Raw genomic sequence first — 22,710 nt, forward strand, 5'->3', positions numbered from 1 at the left:
TTTTTATGCAACACATCCTTGTTTATTGGATGTGTTTACAGACATTTGCCACAGGTTCAAGGTTACGGACAATTGGAGGATGCCATTTAAATTACCCGCGCCGGACCTACTGCACATGCTCAGTTCTGAAATTCCCGAACTGAATTCGCAAAGACGACGACTAAATTTGCGACGGGAAACTAGACTAGCAGCGAACGCGAAAAACCATTGTGGATCGCCGTAACTCCTAATTTGCATACCCGACGCTGGTTTACAACGCAAACTCCCCCCAGCGGCGGCCGCGGTACTGCACCCTAAGATCCGACAGTGTAAAACAATTACACCTGTCGGATCTCAGGGCTATCTATGCGTAACGGAGTATCTGAGATACGACGGAGTATCTGAGATACGACGGAGTATCTGAGATACGACGGAGTATCTGAGATACGACGGAGTATCTGAGATACGACGGAGTATCTGAGATACGACGGAGTATCTGAGATACGACGGAGTATCTGAGATACGACGGAGTATCTGAGATACGACGGAGTATCTGAGATACTCCTTTGTATCTTCTTTGTGAATCTGGGCCTTATTGCCCAATTGTACATTTAAAATCCCCAAATGTATTCATCCTCCTACCATTTTTTCTCCTTCATTATTTGTTTTGGTTTTCTATTTTAAGTCAAGGGGAAAAGCAAAAAGTATTAATTATCCTCCAAATATTTGCCAATGGATATTAGCATGGATAAATCTGGCTCATAAAAGATTTTTCCAAATTTGTAATCAGTACATGTGTACTTTTACTGTTGATATATTATGATACTCATGTTTTGATATGTTTGAAATCTCTGTAAACAAAATGTTTTTATGAAATACTTTTCTTGTGATGCGACTCACAAAGTCCCTTGCATATACTAGATCGGGACCAAGACCCATCCTTCTTCCCCTTACCCATCTCACATTATCACATTTGTTCTTTGTACATAAAGTGTACCTTTCTGAATTAAAAAAAAAAAAAAAAAAAAAAAAAAAAAAAAAAAAAAAAAAAAAAAAAAAAAGAAGAAGAAGTAAAGTTATATGGTTTCAACACACTAAAAACATAAAAAAAAATTGCGCACACCTTTTACAATACACTATGCTAACAGCACAGATTACATAAAAGGGAAGTAGCAATAGAAGAATGAACTCAACTTTCCTAACCTAATGAAGAAACAAGCATCTATAAGAAACAAAAAATATTTTACGGTTGTGCGATTATGTAATTTGCCAGTTTGGGAAGGTACTTTCATTTCTAAATGCAGAGATTATGTAAAAAATTACATAAGCCATTCCCTTTAAAACAAACATGCCAAGGTCAGCAGCTATACATCTTAGGTAAACATTTCTAGAATGACGCCAGACAGCAGCTGCTTTGATTCCATAGAGGAAGGTGCAGCTGCTATACATCTCATCCTCAGCATTGTACCTTGTTCTGCAGCTGCTGGGACTGCCAGGAGCAACATGTAGACACAGCACCTTTCTTCTGTAGGAGATAGTTCAGGGGGGCCTCCAGGGAACCATCGGCACCAACTATCAACACATTCTTCCCATCTAATGAGTTGTTCCCTAAAGAAAAACATTTTTTTTTTTAATATTTTAGCTAGGATAGTAAAACAGATTATACATTACATATACATAGACTAACAAATACCGGTACACAATTGTGAGGCACCACAATTAGACTCTAAAAAAATGAAATGGTTTGTGGAGTTGCTTGTGGATGGGCATGCTTTTATCTTGTTCTGTCTTAAAAGTATTTTAATTCATAAGGAAGCGCCCTTCCTGCCCAAGCCAATTTTCAGCTTTCTGCGCTGTCACTTTTTAAATGACAACTGCATGGTCATGCTACACTGTACCCCAGGGGTGTCCAAACTTTTTTCAAAGAGGGCCAGATTTGATAAAGTGAGAGCCGACCATTTTGCCCGACATTTTAAACCATTAAAATTTGGTCGAAGTGTGTTCGTTCCTGGCGTATATTCGAATCCTCAGCGAGTTCGCGCCTTAAGTTACGGCGGCGTAGTGTATTTCTGGCGGCGGATTTGAAATTGGGCGGGTTGGGGGCGAGTTTCATTTAAATGAAGCGCATCCCCGCGCTGAATGAACTGCGCATGCGTCGTCCCGAAATTTCCCGCCGTGCATTGCGCTAAGGACGTAATTTTTTTAACTTAGACGTGAGTTACGTCCATCCCTATTCACGGACGACTTACGCAAAAAAAAAAAAAATTCAAATTCCGACGCGGCCATACTTAACATGGCAATTCTATCTATACGGCGCAAAATACCAGCTTTAACTATACGCCGGAAAAAGCCGACTACAGACGACGTTAGAAAATGCGACGGCCGCGCGTACGTTCGTGGATCGTCGTAAATCGCCAATTTGCATACCCGACACGGAAAACACCACCCAGCGGACGCCAAAGTATTGCATCTTAGATCCGAAGGCGTACGACGACGTACACCTGTCGGATCTAACCCAGAAGCCGTCGTATGTTGTTTTGAGGATTCAAACCAACGATACGACGCAGGAAATTTGAAAGTACGCCGGCGAATCAGTAGATACGCCGGCGAACTTCGTCTGTGGATCTGGCCCTAATACTCTGCCCAAAACAAATTTTCTTGCCTTTGTGAATATGTGTGGTGAAGAGATGAGCTTATGCGTGTTATTTAGATATATGGTATGTATTGGCGTAAAACACGCACCTTCACTTTAAAAAGGAAGTTTCAGGAAGAAATCTTACATTTTAAATAAAGAACTGAAGCAAAATAAGGGTCAGTGCCCATCAATGCAGCCTAATCAGTGCCCATCTGCAGCACCCACCGTATTGCCATGAATGCAGACTCACCATTGTCGTCAGTGCAGCCTGATTCATGTCCATCTGCAGCCTTGAGGAGACAGGGAGGGGGCAGGATGAACACCAACAGACATACAGGAGAAACTCCTGTTTTCTCGGCTGCCTCTTTAATTGAAAGTCCCCGCCTCCTGTGATTGAGGGAACAGTTGTCCAATCCCAGCGCAGGAGATGGGACTTCCTTTTACACAGGATGCCGTGTAAACAGGAAATATTCCGGTCCCACCTCCTCCAAGGCAGCAATCATTTATATCTTTTGTGGCCTCCGGCGCTCGGGATTCGTTGGGGGCCACAAAAGGGATTATGTCAAAATTACCAGGTGGGCTGCCTAAAACTGGAACGCGGGCTGCGATTGGCCCACAGGCCGGACTTTGGACATGCCTGCTGTACCCAAACAAAATTTTTATAAGTTTGTTCCCACAATCAGAGCTTTCTTTTGGTGGCATTTGATCACCCCTGCATTTTTTTTATTTGTGCTAAACAAATAAAAAGTCTGGTGGTCATACATTGTGGGCATCCGCGGGGGGCTGCGCTTATCAGCACAGACCTGTCAGCCACAAGTAAGGGAGAAGCCGATACACAGCTTTTCCTGTTTACGCTGATCAGCCGGACACGAATGCCTAAATACAGATGAAATCTGGCGTAACTAGAACCTTCCAAGGCCCCGGTGCAAGAAACCATAAAAGTGCCCCCCTGACCCCAGGGCCCTCCCCCCATACCCTACCCACCGTGGCCGAACACCAGGGCCCAGTTGCACCATTGGTATTTCTGCCACTAATGTCGGATTTTTATATTGCCTTGTTTATTTTTGACCATTTAAATTTTTTTTTTTTTTTTTACCGGAGTCCCCTTTGGGGGCTTTGGTGAAGTATCAGGGGTCTTAACAGACCTCGGATGTTCCATCTTTGATATAGAAACTTTAATCTCTGCAGCCTCAGCAGCACAGAAGGAACAGGAATAGCTGTATACAGAGCTTCCTGTTCATTCACAAAATGAAGCATAGCAAACACAGTGAGAGTCCAATCACAGCAAGTGGAGGATAGAGGCAGCATGTACAGCAAACCGATCCCTAATCATTTTCCTCTTGCAGGCGCTAAAAGGCGTCAGAAGAAAAAAAAAAACTCAGGGGGATCGGATCATCTATATGCCACAACCCCTCCTATCTAGGTTCCAGGGGGCCTGGGCACCCCCCTGTACACGAGGCTGGTTTGCAATTGCCACCCCTAAACATGTGTCCCTGGATGAAATGCAAATGAGTGGTTTTATCTTACAAATTATTTGCATTTGAGTCTATGCAGTTCTGAGGTTTACATGTAGCACAGCCTTGTTTGCATAGTAGAAGACCCAATTTCCCTCTGCTGAAGTTATGTCACAGACTCACAGTTAAGTGACATTTAAAATGATCATTAATCCGTTTAGTGAGAATTTTATTTAGAAGTTCTCTATCCCAATTGTGGATTTGACAGTATCCTGCCGTAGGAAGGCACTTACCATTCTGCCTCCAAGGACCCAACCGATAACCAGTTGAAAGCTTTCTAGAGAGCGGTTCTCATTGGTGGGCAATGCCCTTCATTCGATTCTGGTTATGACTTTACTTTGTCAAACCATGTCTGATTGGTTAAACTCCATCAAAATACATTAACTGCTGTTAAGGAGGAGTCCTTGCTTATAGAACATTGAGTAGCTGTAACGGTTTGCTATAAGCTTCTTGTCCACAGCAAGACAGGTGTCAACCGATGTAGTGAAGTCCTCCTGTCAGAAGGACAGGAGGAAGTGCATAAGTGCCTTATAAGAACTTTAGGCAGAAGTGGTTGTAATAGTGTGAAATGTGATGCAACTCCTGTCATCCACCTAAGACCTGGACGGTTGAACTTTGGTTGGTTGAGTTGAAGTTTTAAAAACGCAAGATAAAAAACTATTCAGGAAGCACTAATAAGTGACTGCAAGTGGTGGAGATGTTAAAGTCTTATTGACTCTAAAAACAAAAATGTAATGTAATACTGCAGTTTATCAATTAAAAGTTGTGGCTGCAGTAGTTTGCTTCAATTTGGCTTTTTTTTTTTTTACCTAGGAGTCTATTTTTAAACTTCCTTTAACAGACCAGGCTGTCTAGCAAAAAGTTAGAGGGCCAAGACAAACCATTAAATGCTGACAACCTTTATGTCAAAAGGGAAAAAAACAAAACTTCTGCTTTAATTTGTTAGATGCACTAGCAGATTTAGGAGGAACTTAACACTACCCTCTCCCTAGATTAACAATGCTGCTGTCCAAAAGGTGTCTCCATTGCCCCTCCATCCAGATGGGAGAAACCCTAAGGCAGGAATTGTGTAACTGGCCAGATCACCAGGTGAAAAAAAAAAAAACCCCAATTGTTAAGTTGCAACATATTTAACATTTTTGGATTTAGGCTACTTTCACACTGGGGTGCTTTTCAGAAGTTTTTGTGCTAAAAATAGTGCCTGTAAAAGCGCCTCTCAAGCCCCCCCCCCCCCCCAGTGTGAAACTCCGAGTGCTTTCACACTGGGGCGGTGTGCTTGCAGGGCGAAAAAATAAGTTTTGCAAGCAGCATCTTTGGTGAGTTGCGGGCGTGGTGCTTCTTTTGTGATAGTAGAGGGTATATAACCACTTAAGCCCCGGACTTTTAGGCAGCTATATGCCCAGGCCAGGTTTTGCGATTCGTCACTGCGTCGCTTTAACAGACAATTGCGCGGTCGTGCGACGTGGCTCCCAAACAAAATTGGCGTCCTTTTTTCCCCACAAATAGAGCTTTCTTTTGGTGGTATTTGATCACCTCTGCGGTTTTTATTTTTTGCGCTATAAACAAAAATAGAGCGACAATTTTGAAAAAAAATCTATATTTTTTACTTTTTGCTATAATAAATATCCCCCAAAAACATATATAAAAATGTTTTTTTTCCTCAGTTTAGGCCGATACGTATTCTTCTACCTATTTTTGGTAAAAAAAAAAAAAAAAAAAAATCGCAATAGGCGTTTATCGATTGGTTTGCGTAAAATGTATAGCGTTTACAAAATAGGGGATAGTTTAATTACATTTTTATAAAAAAAAAAATTTTTTACTACTAATGGCGGCGATCAGCGTTTTTTTTCGTGACTGCAACATTATGGCGGACACTTCGGACAATTTTGACACATTTTTGGGACCATTGTCATTTTCACAGCAAAAAATGCATTTAAATTGCATTGTTTATTGTGAAAATGACAGTTGCAGTTTGGGAGTTAACCACAGGGGGCGCTGTAAGAGTTAGTGTTCACTTAGTGTGTGTTTACAACTGTAGGGCGGCGGTGTGGCTGTAGGACTGACGTCATCCATCGAGTCTCCCTACATAAGGGATCACTCGATCGATGCAGCGCCATAGTGAAGCACAGGGGAAGCCGTGTTTAAATACGGCTCTCCCCGTTCTTCAGCTCCGGGGAGCGATCGCGACGGAGCGGCTATAAACAAATAGCCACGCCGTCGTCCCGGATCACTCCCCGAGGGAATCCGACCGCCGCATCTAGCGGGGGGGGGGGGTCCCGATCGGACCCCCCACCCGCTAGAAGGCAAGGACGTACATGTACGCCCATTTGCCTGTACGTGCCATTCTGTGGACGTACATTTACATGCGGCGGTCGGGAAGTGGTTGAGAGTCGACTGAAGTCTTCGAAGTAAATAATGCCGCGTACACACCATCACTTTATGTGATGAAAAAAAAACAAAATTTTCTGTGAAGTAAAAAACAACGTTTTTGAAACTTCAATTTTCAAAGACGAAGTTGCCTACACACCATCGTTTTTTTCACAATGTTCTAGCAAAGCGAGGTTATGTTCACCACGTTTTTCCATTGAAGCTCGCTTCATAACTAGCTTCTGGGCATGCGCGGGTGTAAAAACGTCGTTTTAAACGTTGTTTTTTGCTACACATGGTCAATTTCTGTGAAGTAAAAAACAACATTTTGAAAAACGACACATAAAATTGAAGCATGCTTCAATTTTTTTTTGTAGTTTTTCACAAGACATAAAACGGCGTTTTCCCCCCACACACGGTCATTTATAGTGACGTTTTTAAAAACGTTGGTTTTTTTCATCACATAAAGTGATGGTGTGTACGCGGCATCAGAATTAGTTTAGCACAAGCTTTTTCAAAAGGGAGAAAGTCTATCACCTACAGGACACTACCAAAAAAAAAATGGAGGTCTCACGAAGTAGGGTGAAGTTTTAGAGGTACGCCCAAGGGGGTGCATCTAAATGTTTTGCCACTGTTAAATCTCCTGAAGGCAGCACCCTTCAACCCAGGGTCTACAAAAATCCAGCCTGTGCCCTGTACAATTAAGATGATAGGATTTATACTCGCAGTAAAATACATTTCTTGGAGTTCATTGAGGGGCACAGGTCCCCATTCCTTTGCGAGCTTGTTTTCATTATTACTTTGCTACAAAATGAAGGCATGCTGGTTGTGAAAAGGTTATACTGGGTGGGCTTACGTTTTTTTTTGTTCAATTGGCAGTATAACGAAAGGTTAGGACAGTGGTTCTCAACCTGGGGGTCGGGACCCCCTTGGGGGTCGAATGATGATTTGCCAGGGGTCACCCAATCCTGGGCTGTTCCTGAAGCCCACATCACTCTCCCAGCCTTTTTGCTGCCACCCAGCAGGGCTATCCCTGGAGCCTGTGGCAGCCCAGCTGTGGTGTTCCTGGAGCTGGCAGCCGCCCACTTAGCCTCTTTGCAGGTGCCTATTCAGTTCACAGCATGGCTGGGTGGCAAAGACTAGAGGTCAGCTGACTGGTGAGGTATGTAAAGTGGGAGGGGCTGGAGGAGACCCTATCTCCTGATTTCGGCATAAGTGTCACTGCTACGAGACACCACAAAGTCAGAGACACAGTGAGTAACACTACCTGTGATTATAGTTGCCATTAAAAGGACTCAGGTAGCGCTAAATGTCCATGGGTTAGGGGCGCAAATTACTTGTCTTGCCTTGGGTGCTGACAAATTTTACTGTTGGCGGTCCCCACAACTTGGGAAGTTTTATTAAGAAGGTTGAGAACCACTGGGTTAGGTTTTCCTGTGTTGTTCAATGGATTACAGAAATGCTATTTTAGAGATGTATGAATGAATAGATCTAGCCTACATAACTCCATATGGTTCTCTATTATCATACACAATCCTACAAATACTCTAAAATTCAGCCATGTTATGTACAGTGGGTACCCGGACATTGGATGGATATTCAGGGATGTGAAATCCATTGCTAGTCTCCATTTACTACACATTACAATCTGGTAGTCAGCCAGACAGCTACAATGACATATTACTGTCATTTAGACTCACTTAAAGCAAACATCTTTAACTGATGGCATACTACTGAAGTCTGAAAACATGTTATTCTTGATGCAGCTCATTTTGCCATATTTACAACGTTGCTGCCTTTTAACATTTTACAAGAATTCTGGCAGTCAACATAGAATAGGTCAGAAACTATTTTGTACATTACATTTTACGACAAACTTTGTTATGATATGCAGCTGTAAAATTTACAATCACAAACTGTAAAAACACATAACAAACATAGACCTTCGAATTTCCAAACAAACCAGATGATTGAACCGGAAATAAGCAACATATATCAACGAAAAATACACTTAATAGACAAGTAACAGTAAGTCGGTTCACACAGCAGTGGCACGACTTTGGGGGCGACTCTGCAAGTCATCCTGAGGACGACTTCAGAGGCGATTTGCAAAACGACTTCTGTATAGAAGTCAGTGCAAATCGCCCCGAGACGCCCCCGAAGTCGTACAGGAACCTTTTTCTAAGTCGGAGCGACTTGCGCCACTCCTATTAGAACGGTTCCATTGCATTGAATGAGACGCGACACGTCAGGCGGCTGAGCCGCCTGTCGTGTCGCCCCAGTATGAACCGTGTCTTCACACTGGTATTACATAGGTGCCGACTTCAGTACATGTCACATGAAGTGTATAAATCAATGGTTCCCTACGAGAGCCATCTTAACTGGTCTGACTTTGAAAAAGGTTCCTTCACTACTTTCGTCCGACTTTGGTCTTACTTCAGTCCATTAAGTCGGATCATCTTACCCGATTCGACTTTGGCATGAAACTTGTGCCCTGAGGATCTTTATCCACGCACGCAGCACGGCAGGAGAGGAAAAGCGGGGGGGAGCAAGTGACCCTCCTGGACCATACCAGGCCACATACCCTCGACAGAGGGGGGGGGTGCTCTTTGCCCCTGAGCACCTTGTTCCCATGCTGATGGAGACACGGGCCTCTCCCCCACAACTTCTGGGTGGTTGTTGTAGGGGTCTGCAGTTGGGGGGGCCAGGGGGTTTATCGGAATATGGAAGCCCCCCACCCCAAAAAAAAAATGAGATAGATAAAAAACCAGCACACAGGTTTAAAAAACTAAATAAATAAATCCTATTTAAAAAGGAGCTCCAGTATCTCTTGCTCCACTTCTTTCCCCTCCGGTTCTCCCTGCGCTGAGGTATTCTTCATCTGCATTTTCTTGCTCCTGTTCTCCTCTCCGCTGTCTTCTTCCTCTAACAGTTCTCCCTTCAATATCTTCTTCTCCCAATGCTCACTCCCGCTGTAAATGTTAGTTATGGCGTGTGCCATTACTTATATAGCCAAGGGGCATGGCCATCCAGTGACGTCACTAGATCCAAGCAGACATGTTCCCAATCACTACTTTGTGGAATTGCCCCCCCCCCCCCCCCCCCAAAACATGGACATCTATTATTAGATACAAGTTCAACTGTAATGTAACATTTTCCGATCCGCACTCATTGTTAAAAAGACCAACTGTAAGGAAGTCTGCAAAATTTTCACCCGCCCAGCTTGCGCTGATCTGTTCTAGCTATAGCTTGTCAGATTGTTGCTCAATTCTTCTTAACCCACTCAAATGTTTATGGGCATTGTGTCTTTAAAGCCTAAATCCTGTTCCAAAAAAACAATTGCTTCACTAGACAATGCGCCCGCTGAAAGCGCTGTATGAGGCATCAGCTACAGTACAGTATACAGCATCATGCTCCGACAGTGGGATGGGGGACTTCCTGTCCAGCTCCCGGAAAAAAATTGGGTCAGCCTGAGCACTGCTTAGCCATTATACCGGAAACATTGTATTTCATCAACGAACACAGAACTGTATGTAGCTAATGCTACAGTTTATACAAAGGTTACAGCAAGCGCATCCGTTTGTGAAGCAAATAGTTTGGAACAGCTTGGCCCAAACAAATTATTTTGAATTTCAAGAATTCTGGAGTTGGGCATTACAATTGTATTTAACAGCAAACACTAAAAAGTAGATTTTGTCTTAAACATGTTGCAATAATGTCAAAAAGTTCATTTTTTTTCCCCCATTAAAATCATTCCTGGTGGTCCTACCATCACCGAAATAGTTAACAGGGTGTGCACAGTGTAGAGGGGAGCAATCCTGTGTTACAATCAGCTCTTTGCCGAAAAATATTTGTGTAGGATAGTTCTTTAAATTACTTACCCATTTGTTCTATGAGCTGGACAACACCTTGAGCAGTGGGTGAAATGAAACCCTGCTCAGTATTGGTACGGACCATTTTTCCCAAGTTGATATCTGTGACTCTAAAAAGTAAAACAAACAGATTTGATGAGAGAAACTTCATAATGTAGGTCTGAGATAGAAAGATAGAGGGGTATATTCACGTAGAATGGCGTAACTTTGCGCGGGCGTAACAAATCCTATTTACGTTACGCCTTTACAGGCAAGTGCCGTATTCTCAAAAAAAGTTGCGGCGGCGTAGCGTAAATAGGCCGGCGTAAGCCCGCCTAATTCAAATTGTAAAGAGGTGGGCGTGCCTGTAAATCAGGCTTGACCCAACGTGATTGACGTTTTTCCCTGAACAGCTCATGCGTCGTCTGTGGAATTTCCCAGTGTGCATTGCTCCAAAGTACACCACAAGGACGTCATTGGTTTCGACGTGAACGTAAATGACGTCCGGCCCCATTAACGGACGACTTACGCAAACGACGTAACTTTTTCGATTTTCGACGCGGGAACGACGGCCATACTTAACATTGTTATGCCGCACTTACACCACCATATAGCAAGGGTAACTATACATCGGGAAAAGCCCAACGTAAACGGCGTAACTGTACTGCGTCAGCCTGGCGTACGTTCGTGAATTTGCGTATCTAGCCAATTTACATATTTCAACGTGTAAATCAGCGTATACGCCCCTAGCGGCCAGCATAAATATGCAGTTACGATCCGACGGCGTAAGAGACTTAAGCCTGTCAGATCTAATAGATATCGATGCGTAATCTATTCCAAGAATCAGGCGCACAGATACGACCGGCCGGACGCAGAGATACGACGGCGTATCTGGAGATACGCCGTCGTATCTCCTCTGAGAATCTGGCCCAGAGTTTCTATTACTTTAGTTAACCAACCCCATTTTCACCACAAAAATAGCACAGTTATATATATATATATATATATATATATATATATATATATATAAAAAAAACAACACAAACACTTTATCTGATGACAGATCAGTTTGTTATCAGTTAATATCATTTTTTCAAATGAGGATGGGATGGAGCCTTTGATATGTTTTTTGTTATATCGGTCCGGTGCATGGATGCCATTTGTCCCAGTTTGCCAGAGACGGTCTTTGTCCCCAGTGTCTTGATTGGCAAAGCCTGAGCTGATAGTTTGCCCCATTGTCCTACATCTGCCAGGCTCAGTAAATAAGCAACAGCCATGAGCAGGCACAATTTTTTTGCTGGAGAAGGTGAATTGTGCCTTGCTGTCATTTGGCAATGCATCAAGAGACGTGTAGTCCTGAAGCAGGAATCATAAGGGTGCTCAGGAGAAGTGTGGCTCAAAGTTTGTTTGTGGAATTGAATGACAGCTTGCTGGCATGACTGCTGGTATAGCAGCAGCAGAAGGCCCATCAGGACAAAGAGGCTAATAAATGTGTAGTTTAGGTATCAAAATTTATTTTAGGTAATTTCTGGGTGTTCCAAGATTTCATTCTGAAACATAATAGCACATTGCATTTCATTAATGTTTTTTTTTTCTCAATCAGAAGCTGGAAAAGGAGCATATGATTCTCACCCATCCACATCTTTGTCCGGTGTCACTGCATTTAGAACTTTGAGGCTGGGGTCAGCCAAATGAAGGGAAACTCCATGGACTTTAGGATCTTCATTAAGTTTTAGGATTTCACCAATAACCTGAAACAGTAAAATCAAGCACCATTTAAATTGTGTTGGCTGTGCTGGAAGAGTTTGATCCAAATTCATATAAAAGTATTATATTTAATTAGCTTTACCCTGATGCAAACTTCTTAAAAAGAGGGAGAAAGCCCTGTAGGGCAAAAAAAACAAACACACACACACACATACATACTTTTTCCCTGCAAAGCAAAGGCATAACGTGCTAGTATGCATCGCATACTAGCACATTATGTGACACTTACCTGCAAAACTAAGCTTGCCCCTCTTCCTTTCAGGGCCACGGACTCCGGCTATGTGACTGGCTGGAGGCATGTGTACAGGAGCCGCCAGTCACAGCACTCGCTCCTGAAAAAATGGCAGGGGTGGACGTTTCTTCAGAGTGCATGCGCCAATGACATTGGCACACTATACAATAAATATCTTCTAAGCGGCGCACGTTTAGGAGATATTTACAGTACAGATAGGCAAGGCTTACCTATAGGTACAAGTACTGCAGGGAGGTTTACAACCTCTTTAAATCCCCAAAATACCTAAAAGTGTTTGTAAAGGCAGAAGGTTTTTGCATTCTATGCATTAAGACAAAAAAACCTGTGTGTAGCAGCCCCCTTCAGCCTTACCTGAGCTCCATCTCTATCCAGCGACCGTCTGGGACTCTCCCTCCTGATTGCCTCAGACACAGCAGCTGCACCATTGGCTCTCACTGCTGTCAAAGTCACTTAGGCGATAGATAGATAGATAGATAGATAGATAGATAGATAGATAGATAGATAGATAGATAGATAGATAGATAGATAGCTAGCCCAAAACAAGGCTTCCTGTCTGAATGGACACAGCTGTGGCTCGGGTGCCCCACAGCAAGTGGCTGCCTGTGGTGGCATGCAAGGGAGAGGCAAGGAGCACCAGCAAGGGACCCAAGAGGATTGGGGCTGCTCTATGCAAAACCACTACACAGAGCAGGCAAGTATAACTTTTTTTTTTTTCCCTTTTAAAATAACACAAGACTTTAGTATAACTTTAACTGGAAAACAGGGATATATGTGACCAGATGACACATTAAATGACATGGTCTCTCTACATACATGCATTCTCTAATCAAATGTAGATTTGTTACCTGAAAAATAATGTAACTACACCCCTACATTTACAACCTCTACAAATCAAATTGGAAATAAGTGCTGCAGATTAGGTACCAATGATTAAAACCTTCTTAGAGTCTGCAGGTGAATACAGGTTTTTTTAAAACTCAGATGAGATTGAAGGTCAGTTGTACCGTTTGTGGTGTCAACATATCAAAAGAGGCCCTCAGAATTAGGAAGGTTGTGGATGCCTAGGAGTCAGACAATTGATGTCACCATCCTGCCTCTACACCTCATGCAATCAAAGAATGCGTTGCATTTATTCAGAAGATAAAAGCTTTTCCTGAATGGCGCCCATGCCAAGCGGCTGACCTGTGTTCACAATGCATTTGGCGTACCCGCTCAGTACTGGACTCAGAAGTTGAAAAAAAAAAGACACAAGTCCATCCAGTTCAACCATAACATTTTTATATATTATATATATATATATATACACATATACACACACATATACATACACACACACACACATACACACACACTACAATCCCATATACCCAATTTTATACCCATAGATGATCCAGACGAAGGCAAAAAAACAAAATAAAAACAAAGAATGATCCAATTTGCTACAGCAGGGGAAAAAATTCCTTCCTGATCCCCCCGAGAGGCAATCAGATTTTCCCTGGATCAACTTTAAAGTAAATGATTACTTGAGTAGCTGTCTACTGCAGGGATTTCCAGCTTCCAGGGACAGTGACCAGGTATGGCATTTACATAGTTCTGTTGGTTCAGCTTGGATGCATCCATGTAAAAATATGCCATACCTGGAGTTCCACTTTAAACCTACCTCTGCAGCAATTGAAATAATTTTACTGTATAGAAATTATTCCACATTATGAAAAAATGGGATGCATAGCCCATTAAAAAATGGAAAAACTGATGCACACAATAATGAGAAACAAAGTACAACTCCTAGGCATATAAAGGCAGTGTAAATGTTCTCACCAAAATGCCGCTAAATAGGCTTCTTTAAAATTAAGAGGGGCTTTGGAACATTTTACATGTCATTTACAACCTGAAGGCTGTGGTATGGAGTCTGCAGGGTTCTGGGGAACACTATGATAGGAGGAGAGATTGGGAACATGCCTGACAGGTCATCTGGGCTCTCCTACGCCGGGCACTTTGTCGTGTTCCCCCCCCCCCCCCTCCCCCATTCACAAAAATGAATTGGGCTTTCCTAGTTTCAGAGTCCTAAGGCTGGGTTCACACCAGTCCGCGGCGAATTCCAGCTTAGTTTTCCCTGCAAAAATAAAAAAGCAGCTGTTCAGCAGTTCATCTCCATTGTAGCTGCGGATCAGATGAGCATGGGGAGGTGTAGTGAGGAGGGGGAGAGAATTTACAATGGAACGCATCTGTGATTCAGATGCGTTCCCATAGAAGATAATGGGCCTGATTTCGCACCTGAGCCGGACCGCACTGCCTAGAAAACGCACACGTTTTTTTGGCAATGCGGAGTGCGCATGCACCGCAGATATGTGAACCAGCCTCATTCAAATTAATGCATTTTAAAGTGTCCTGCGAATTGAACGCGAAGTAAGCTGCATCCAATTCGCATAGGTGTGAACCCAGCCTTAACCAAGAAAAGCACATATGTAAATGTGCAGGTTCCATTTTTTTTTGAAGGCGGCAAAATGGTGGATGTAAGACTATTAATACACTATTCTGATTTGGGCAAATTCTGGTTTTAGATTGAGAAATTAAAATGAAAATTAAAGGACATTCCAAATCAATGCCATATGGGAAGTATAGACACTGACCTCCTCCTCGCTGCTCCCTTCTAGGCGTACGTGAAGGACTTCCACACCAAGCTGAAAAAAAAGAAAAAAAGAAAAAGAGAAGTCATTATCTTTGGAACTTTTTTCCTATTTCATTGTACTTAATGTATCCATCAGTAGATATTGAGTAACCCGTATGACTCAAAGGACTTCCTTTGTATGTTTGTTTTTTACCTCAATGGCCAATTGTGGGTTATTTTATACCTTAATGGCCAATTGTGGGTTATTTTATATTTTAAAGCTGAAATCTAGGCAGATATAAAATACACCCTCAGCTCTGTAGTCATAATTATATGCATATTTAAATGCAAGCAGTGCAACTACATTTGAAAGGATACCAGATTTTTTCATTACAGCAGAGCTTAGGGGGAATGAGAAAGAGCACAATGAGCCCATCAGTGGCATCAGGAGCATGCTGATAGTAGGACAAAACAGACATGAGCTTGTCAGACAGCCGCTTCTCCCTTCACTGTCCAGTCACAGATCTGGGAGGAAATCTGTAAGGCCTTGTTAAATGGGTAGCAGAGGGTTTATTTCACTGACCCCCCTCCCAGACTGCCAAGCCATAAGTTTACATGGCCAACAGCCATTAAAGTACACACTGCTGCAGTTGCGGCATGGTACAATGTATACAACGTGTTGCGTTTGGCAGGTAGAACCTATCCAAATGAAGAAGGAGGCCATGCTGCAAGCTCTGTAACCATGTGTAAAGAGGGGTGTGGGCTTTCAATAATTAAAAACAGGCATTCAGGAAGTTACATATCGCCACAGAGGCACAGTAAACAAGGTCTAAGTATTACGTAACGGAAGCAGCGAAAAATCAGGTCCAATTCCCTTCCAAGCGAAACTACGCTGTGCAGCAGAACCGAGTAATCTCAGATTTGGATAGACAAAAACCATTGTCACTGACTGGGAATAAGTATAAAGATAACCAAGTGACGCTCATCCAAAGCAGGCTTGTTCTTAGACTGACTAAGTCAGACACGGCCAGGCATCACTTTAAGGCCCCTTTCACACCGAGGAGTTTTTCGGGTGGTACAGCGCTAATATTAGCGCCTAAATACCGCCTGAAAAACTCCTGCCCAGCATTCTCAATGTGAAAGCCAGAGGGCTCTCACACCGAGGCGATGCGCTGGCAGGAGAGAAAAAAAAATATCTCCTGCAAGCAGCATCTTTGGAGCGGTGAGAGGAGCCCTCTGTATAACGCTCCTTCACCGCTCCTTCCCATTAAAAAAAAAAAAATGGGAAAAATGGGAAACCGCGCTAATACCGCCCGCAATGCATACAGCGCCCACAGGCGATTCAGTTCGCATATGTTGCGCTTTACAAGTCTCTCTCTCGCCTCTGCAGAGGCGCATTGCGGGCGGTATTAACCCTTTTTCGGCCGCTAGCGGGGGGGGGTTGATAACGCACCGCTAGCGGCCGAATGCCGCAGCAATTCCGACGGTACAGCGGCGCTATACCGCCACCGCACCTCCACTGCCCTGTGTGAAAGGGGCCTAAGGCAGAGTCTTAGCACACCCTGCGGGAAAAATATAAACAGAAAATCAGCATTATTTGGATGTTTTTTGTGCACATTGCAAACTGGGACCGTAAAGTGTACTAAAAACGTATGAACCTTTTAGTAGAGCAGTCAGGATATTGTGCTCACTAGGTGGGTGTGCATCACAATGCAACTGTACCAATTATCTTTGTAGTGATTTCTCCTTGCTCCCACCCATTTGCATTTAATAAATCAATCCTAATGTACTATTGGTTTACAGCGCACTATTTACACTTTACAAAAAAACGCTACAGCACAGATCTACAACTTTTAAAATCCACAAATCAGTAAATGTAACGCATTAAATCTCACCTCTCGTGCATAATTTTGTGTTGCTTGCAAGGTTTGATCTTCCCCATTTACCTTAAAATTAGACAACGAAGAAGTCAACATACATAAACTGCAGTTTAAATCAGCTAAATACATTCCAGGTGCATCAAAACAAAAAGGTGTGCAAACGTCTAAGCATTTGTTTACTTTAGAAGGCAGCCATAGCCAAGTGTAGAAGCATGTTGCTTTTGTGGATGCAGTGGTCTCTCTGCAAAGGTCCAACACACCCCTTGCTGAGTAAAACCTATTCAGTAACTCTGCAATCAAAAAATATCACAACTATAGCTCTCCAAACAGCAGAAAGCATGTTTTAAAAATGTTCTAATCTGCAGTGTAAAAATGGAGTTAACCACTTCTGAACCGCCCACATACTGCGGCACGTACCTGCGGCTCCGGCCACCAGCGGTAGAGGGATATCGAGAGAGAGCGGTAGATTGAGAGAGCGGTAGATCGAGATAAGCTGTTCCTAGTGATCAGGAACAGCGATTTCTCTCTACTCCCCGTCAGTCCCTTCCTGACAGTTAGAAAGCACTTCCCTAAGGAACACTTAAAGCGGTGGTTCACCCTTAGAGGGCACTTTTTCCCCTTAGCTTCCTGCTCGTTTTTACTAGGGGAATCGGCTATTTGTTTTAAAATATGAGCATTACTTACCCGTTTACGAGATGCATCTTCTTCCGTCGCTTCCGGGTATGGGTCTTCGGGAGCGGGCGTTCCTTCTTGATTGACAGTCTTCCGAGAGGCTTCCGACGGTCGCATCCATCGCGTCACGATTTTCCGAAAGAAGCCGAACGTTGGTGCGCAGGCGCAGTATAGAGCCGCACCGACGTTCGGCTTCTTTCGGCTACGAGTGACGCGATGGATGCGACCGTCGGAAGCCTCTCGGAAGACTGTCAATCAAGAAGGAACGCCCGCTCCCAAAGACCCATACCCGGAAGCGACGGAAGAAGATGCATCTCGAAAACGGGTAAGTACTGCTCATATTTTAATACAAATAGCCGATTCCCCTAGACCGAACGAGCAGGAATCTAAGGGGAAAAGGGGAAAAATTTAATAAATGAGTGAACTCCCGCTTTAAAGGAGTTGTAAAGGAAAAAAATAAAAAATGTCACCTTAATGCAATCTATGAGCCCCCGTTTTACTTACCTGACTCCTCGAAAGTCACATGCTCGGTCCCGAGATCCTCTTTGCCGCTCAGCCTGGCCGCTAATTGGCTAGAGTGGATGGATTGAGAGCAGCGCAGCCATTGGCTGGCGCTGCTGTCAATCACATCCAGTGACACGGTGCACCGCGGGGCTGAGTGATACAGTGAGCAGCTATGACCGCTCAAAGTATCACGGTAGTGCGCCCGCAAGGACTCATCATCATGTGAGCTCTGGCATTAAGGTGATAAGTTCTTACGGGGATGACCAGAGACAGCCGCCAAGGGACCCCAAAAGACGTGGATCGGGGCCACTCTGTGCAAAACGAACTGCACAGTGGAGGTAAGTATAACATGTTTGTTATTTAAAAAAAAAAAAAAAAAATCCTTTATTAACCCTTTAACGCCTTCCCCATCAGTGCCATTTATACAATGATCAGTGCATTTTCTTAGCACTGATCACTGTATTGGTGTCACTGGTCACCAAAAAGTGTCACTTCGGGTCAGATTTTTCTGCCACAATGTCGCAGCCAAAAAAAAAAAAATCCCCGCCATTACAAGTAAAAAAAAAAAAAAAAAGAAGTCCCTAAATCTTTCCCCATTTTGTAGACGCTATAACTTTTGCGCGAACCAATCAATATACACTTTGTGCAATTTTTTTTACCAAGAATACATACATTTATTTTTACAGATTTTATATTTTTTGGATATGTATTATAGCAGAAAGTAAATTTATTTTTCTTTAAAATTGTCACTCTTTGTTTAGAGCCCTTTCACACTGCTAGCGCGGCCACGTCAGCGGTAAAGTGCCGCTAGTTTTATCGATTTCAATGGCAGGGGCGGTTTAGGAGCAATGTATACAGGGGCGGACTGACAACTCATGGGGCCCCCGGAAAATAAGAGATTATGGGGCCCCCGGGTAATAGGAGATTATGGGGCCCACACAGTACACACACACACACACACACACACACACACACACACACACACACACACACACACACACAGTATACATACACAGTATACACACACACACACACACAGTATACATACACAGTATACACACACACACACACACATTATACATACACCCACTGAAAAGGTACTGGAGAGGCGGGGCAGCTATAAACTTGGGATTTTTTTTTTACATACTGTCCCTAGTTTTATGAAGGCTGGCAACCCTGATGGGGCCCCCTAGTGGCATGGGGCCCTTGGGCAGTGCCCGAGTGACCAAATGGTCAGTCCGCCCCTGAATGTATACAACGCTCCCCCATTGCCCGAAAGATGCTGCTTGCAGGACTTTTTTTCTTTTTCGCAAGCGCACAGCCCCACTGTGAAAGCACTCAGGCTTTCACACTGTAAAGGCTTGAGAGGCGTTAAACACCTGAAAAGCGCCTTTAGTGTGAAAGGGGTCTTATAGCGCAAAAATCTACAAAAATCCATTATATAAAACTAACTTATCTAGTCCTGTAAAGAAAAAAATTATACCTGCCCGGGTCAGAGGCCCCTCCCCTCTCCACTGTATGCACTGACACTCGGGTGGAGAAAGAACTACAAGCCCCAAAGACATCCCGCCGCCCCACAGGCACCATAGAGCTGCCGATGGCCGCCTCCCCCCTCTGCATTCTAAAACAGCCAGCAAGAGGTGCAGGGGAAGATGCCGGGTCTTTGGGTCCCACCACAGCGTCAGAATGGCAAGGCCCAGTCGCAATTGCGACCCCTATAGTTCCGCTACCGAGTAAATCCCAAATTTCCCCAAATAGAACACAGACAGCAATAAAATTTACACAAGGTTCTAAACGTTCCCTACTCAATGCAAAAATGTTACCATTATCTGAAGCTTTCATTTAAAATTTTAAAATCAGAAGATAGATCAGAAACAGACCAATTAGTGCAGTTACATTACACTAGTTCTTACGTATATAGTGCCTCTTTCTCATTTCACTCTGTCCACCTACCTGAATTACAGCCAGTACTGGCTTGAATGCAGCATTTTGTTTTTGCAAATTATAGAATGCATCTTTTGATTGCTGAATTACATTCCTGAAATAAAGAAAAACAAGAGTAGTAAGTATTTTTCCATAGAGCTATGTTCCCTCTACTTCTCTTACAATGGATTCTAAATAAGCCATTTAAGGGCCACCTCTAGGCAAAAAATAAATAAATAAATAAATCTTTGCAGTGGGGCTGTGCCCACACTGCAAGGGTTAATAACCATTTGACTAGGTTCTACTTACCTGATCGTTTGCTCCCCCATGTTCTGGTGGTGGACTGTTGCTTGGCGTTATCTAGGGCCTCAGAGGGGTACAGGCAGTACACCTGTAAGGGGCCCGGAGGTCCTCAGATGGCAACCCCCCCCCCCTTTTTTTATAAATACAATTTAAATAAAATGTTTATATATTTTTTTTGTTTGATTTTATTAAAGGGCCCAGAGGTCCCCAGGGCCCCTGATGACAACCCCCCCTTTTTTGGGGGGCTAACTTTACTTTATTTTTTATTTATTTTTTTGTCAATTCATTAAAATCGTTTTTTTCCCCAAAAAAATGCATTTAAGAGACAGCTGCGCAAATACAATGTGACAAAATATTGCAATAACCACCATTTTATTCTCTAGGGCCTGTACTAAAAGAAATGTATAAAAAGTTTAGTGGTTCTAGCAAAAGATAAATAAAAAAATTATTTTAACTTGAAACCAACAAGTGTCAGAAAAAAGGTTTAGGGGCAGATCCACAAAGAAAGTACGCCGGCGTATCTACTGATACGCCGCTTTAAAGGTCAGAAAACTACTTTTTAGGAACTGCAAGAATCTGGGGCTAGGGTCTGAAAAAAAAAAAAAAAGTTCAGCTCTATTAGGCTAATGTGTAAGGTAAAGTCTACAGCAGGGGTGTCAAACTCAATTTCATTGCGGGCCGCATCAGCATTATGATTGTTCTCAAAAGGGCCGGTTGTATCTGTAAGATTAGATGTCAAGCGCATCCCCTCCCTTTACATTAGATGTCAAGAGCCACCCCACCATCAGTAGCCGAGTCCCCCACTCTCCCTTACATCACAGTGCACCCCCTTTCCTTATGCTGCTGCTGGGAAGAAGTTGGATGCATTGCTTAAAAAGCAGAAAGTAAGGGTCTGGAGTAGGACCAGGGGAGGGCTGGAGCTCTCCTACAGCTGCAAGGGACACATGAAATGGCCTGGAGGGCCGGATTCGGCCCGCGGGCCTTGTGTTTGACACCTGTGCTCTACAGGCTTAGAAATTGTTTTCTATTCAATTACCAATTGATAGAAAACTGTCTAAAAGACAGGATTCATACTGGTTAATGATTCATACTCTGAACAGTGGCAGCTGGTGCTCAAAGTTTTTTGGGGGGGGGGGTGCAAAAAAACTGAAAACTGTAACAGTTAGTAATGCAGGGCTGCCATTTATCATGTAATCATCATTACTGCTAGATAAAATTGTGCCCATCAATTACAGCCTCACTGTCCATTATGAGGAGTTCCCAGGTCTGTACACCTGCTGGCTGCTGTGCCCATTATGAGGGGTTCCCACTGTCCCTGTACTGAATTACCGGGTCTGTACACCTGCCGTGCCCATTATGAGGGGTTCCCATCATCCCTGTGCCAAATTCCTGGGTCTGTACACCTGCTGGCTGCTATGCCCATTATGAGGGGTTCCCACTCCAAGAGGGACATTTTCTCTTTTTCTGAAGCCAATCTGTGGCGGATTTACTCTGATGCTATGGGGTAGAGATTTAATAAAACATTGTAGCCAATAAGCTTCCAACCTCAGCTTGTTCAGTTAAGCTTTAGCTATAAAACCTGGAAGCCGATTGGTTTCTATGCAGAGTTGAACCAGATTTTGCACTTTCCAGTTTTATTAAACCAACCCTTAGGCCCCTTTCACACTGGGGCGGTTTGCAGGTGCTATTGTGTTAAAAATAGCACCTGCAAACCGACCTAAAAACCACTCCAGAATTTCTGCTAGCCACATCTTTGGAGCGGTGAAGGAGCATTGAAAGCAATGGTAAACCGCAGCTATACCGCCGGCAATGCGCCTCAAAGGCGCAATGCCACTGGTAATAACCCTTTTTGGCCGCTAGCGGGGGGGGCACCGCTAGCAGTCAAATACCGCCGCAATTCCAAAGGTAAAGCGTCGCTTTACCACGACCGCACCTCCCGCCCCAGTCTGAAAGGGGCCTTGGAGTCATTGGTCTGCTACATCACCCATCTAACTTCAGTTTGTGGACTATTAATCATCAGCTGACAGACACTCTAACATTATCCGGTTGGATATTTTGGTAAACTTGGGAATCCATTTTCCCCCTCCATAATGGCAAGTGGTCCAGGCCTTGAGCCAGCAAATAAACCCCAAATCATGTTCCCTCCACCATTGGGATGTTTTGATGTTGGTAAGCTGTACCCTATTTGTGCATACATACAGCACTACTGGTGAGTATTCTTCCCGAACAATTCAACATCAGTCAATAGAACATTTTCCCCAGTGGTGTTGTGGTTTGCCATGGTGCTCTTCGGCAAACAACAATGGTTTTGAAGAGCAGCAGTTTCTTTCATGGCGTTCTGCTATGGACACCCTACATATTCAAAGATTTACATATGGTAGACTCATGAACGGGGACGTGGGTTCTTCTTTACCTCATTGAGGATTCTGCATTGTGCTTTGGGAGTCATCTTGG

General features: G+C 43.5%; 1 protein-coding gene across 1 annotated transcript in view; it reads right to left on the reverse strand.

The window, feature by feature from the left end:
- Window positions 1–22,710, reverse strand: part of MTHFD1L (methylenetetrahydrofolate dehydrogenase (NADP+ dependent) 1 like) — a 337,567-nt gene that overhangs the window by 303,948 nt on the left and 10,909 nt on the right. The window contains exons 2-7 of the mRNA XM_040350849.1: window positions 19,984–20,068; window positions 16,870–16,920; window positions 14,997–15,047; window positions 11,979–12,097; window positions 10,377–10,477; window positions 1,448–1,587 (exon numbers count right to left, since the gene is read on the reverse strand). Coding sequence (XP_040206783.1) covers window positions 1,448–1,587; window positions 10,377–10,477; window positions 11,979–12,097; window positions 14,997–15,047; window positions 16,870–16,920; window positions 19,984–20,068 — 547 coding nt within the window. The remainder of the gene's footprint in view (window positions 1–1,447; window positions 1,588–10,376; window positions 10,478–11,978; window positions 12,098–14,996; window positions 15,048–16,869; window positions 16,921–19,983; window positions 20,069–22,710) is intronic.

This window comes from Rana temporaria, chromosome 4, assembly GCF_905171775.1.
Source record: "Rana temporaria chromosome 4, aRanTem1.1, whole genome shotgun sequence".
NCBI lineage: Eukaryota > Metazoa > Chordata > Amphibia > Anura > Ranidae > Rana > Rana temporaria.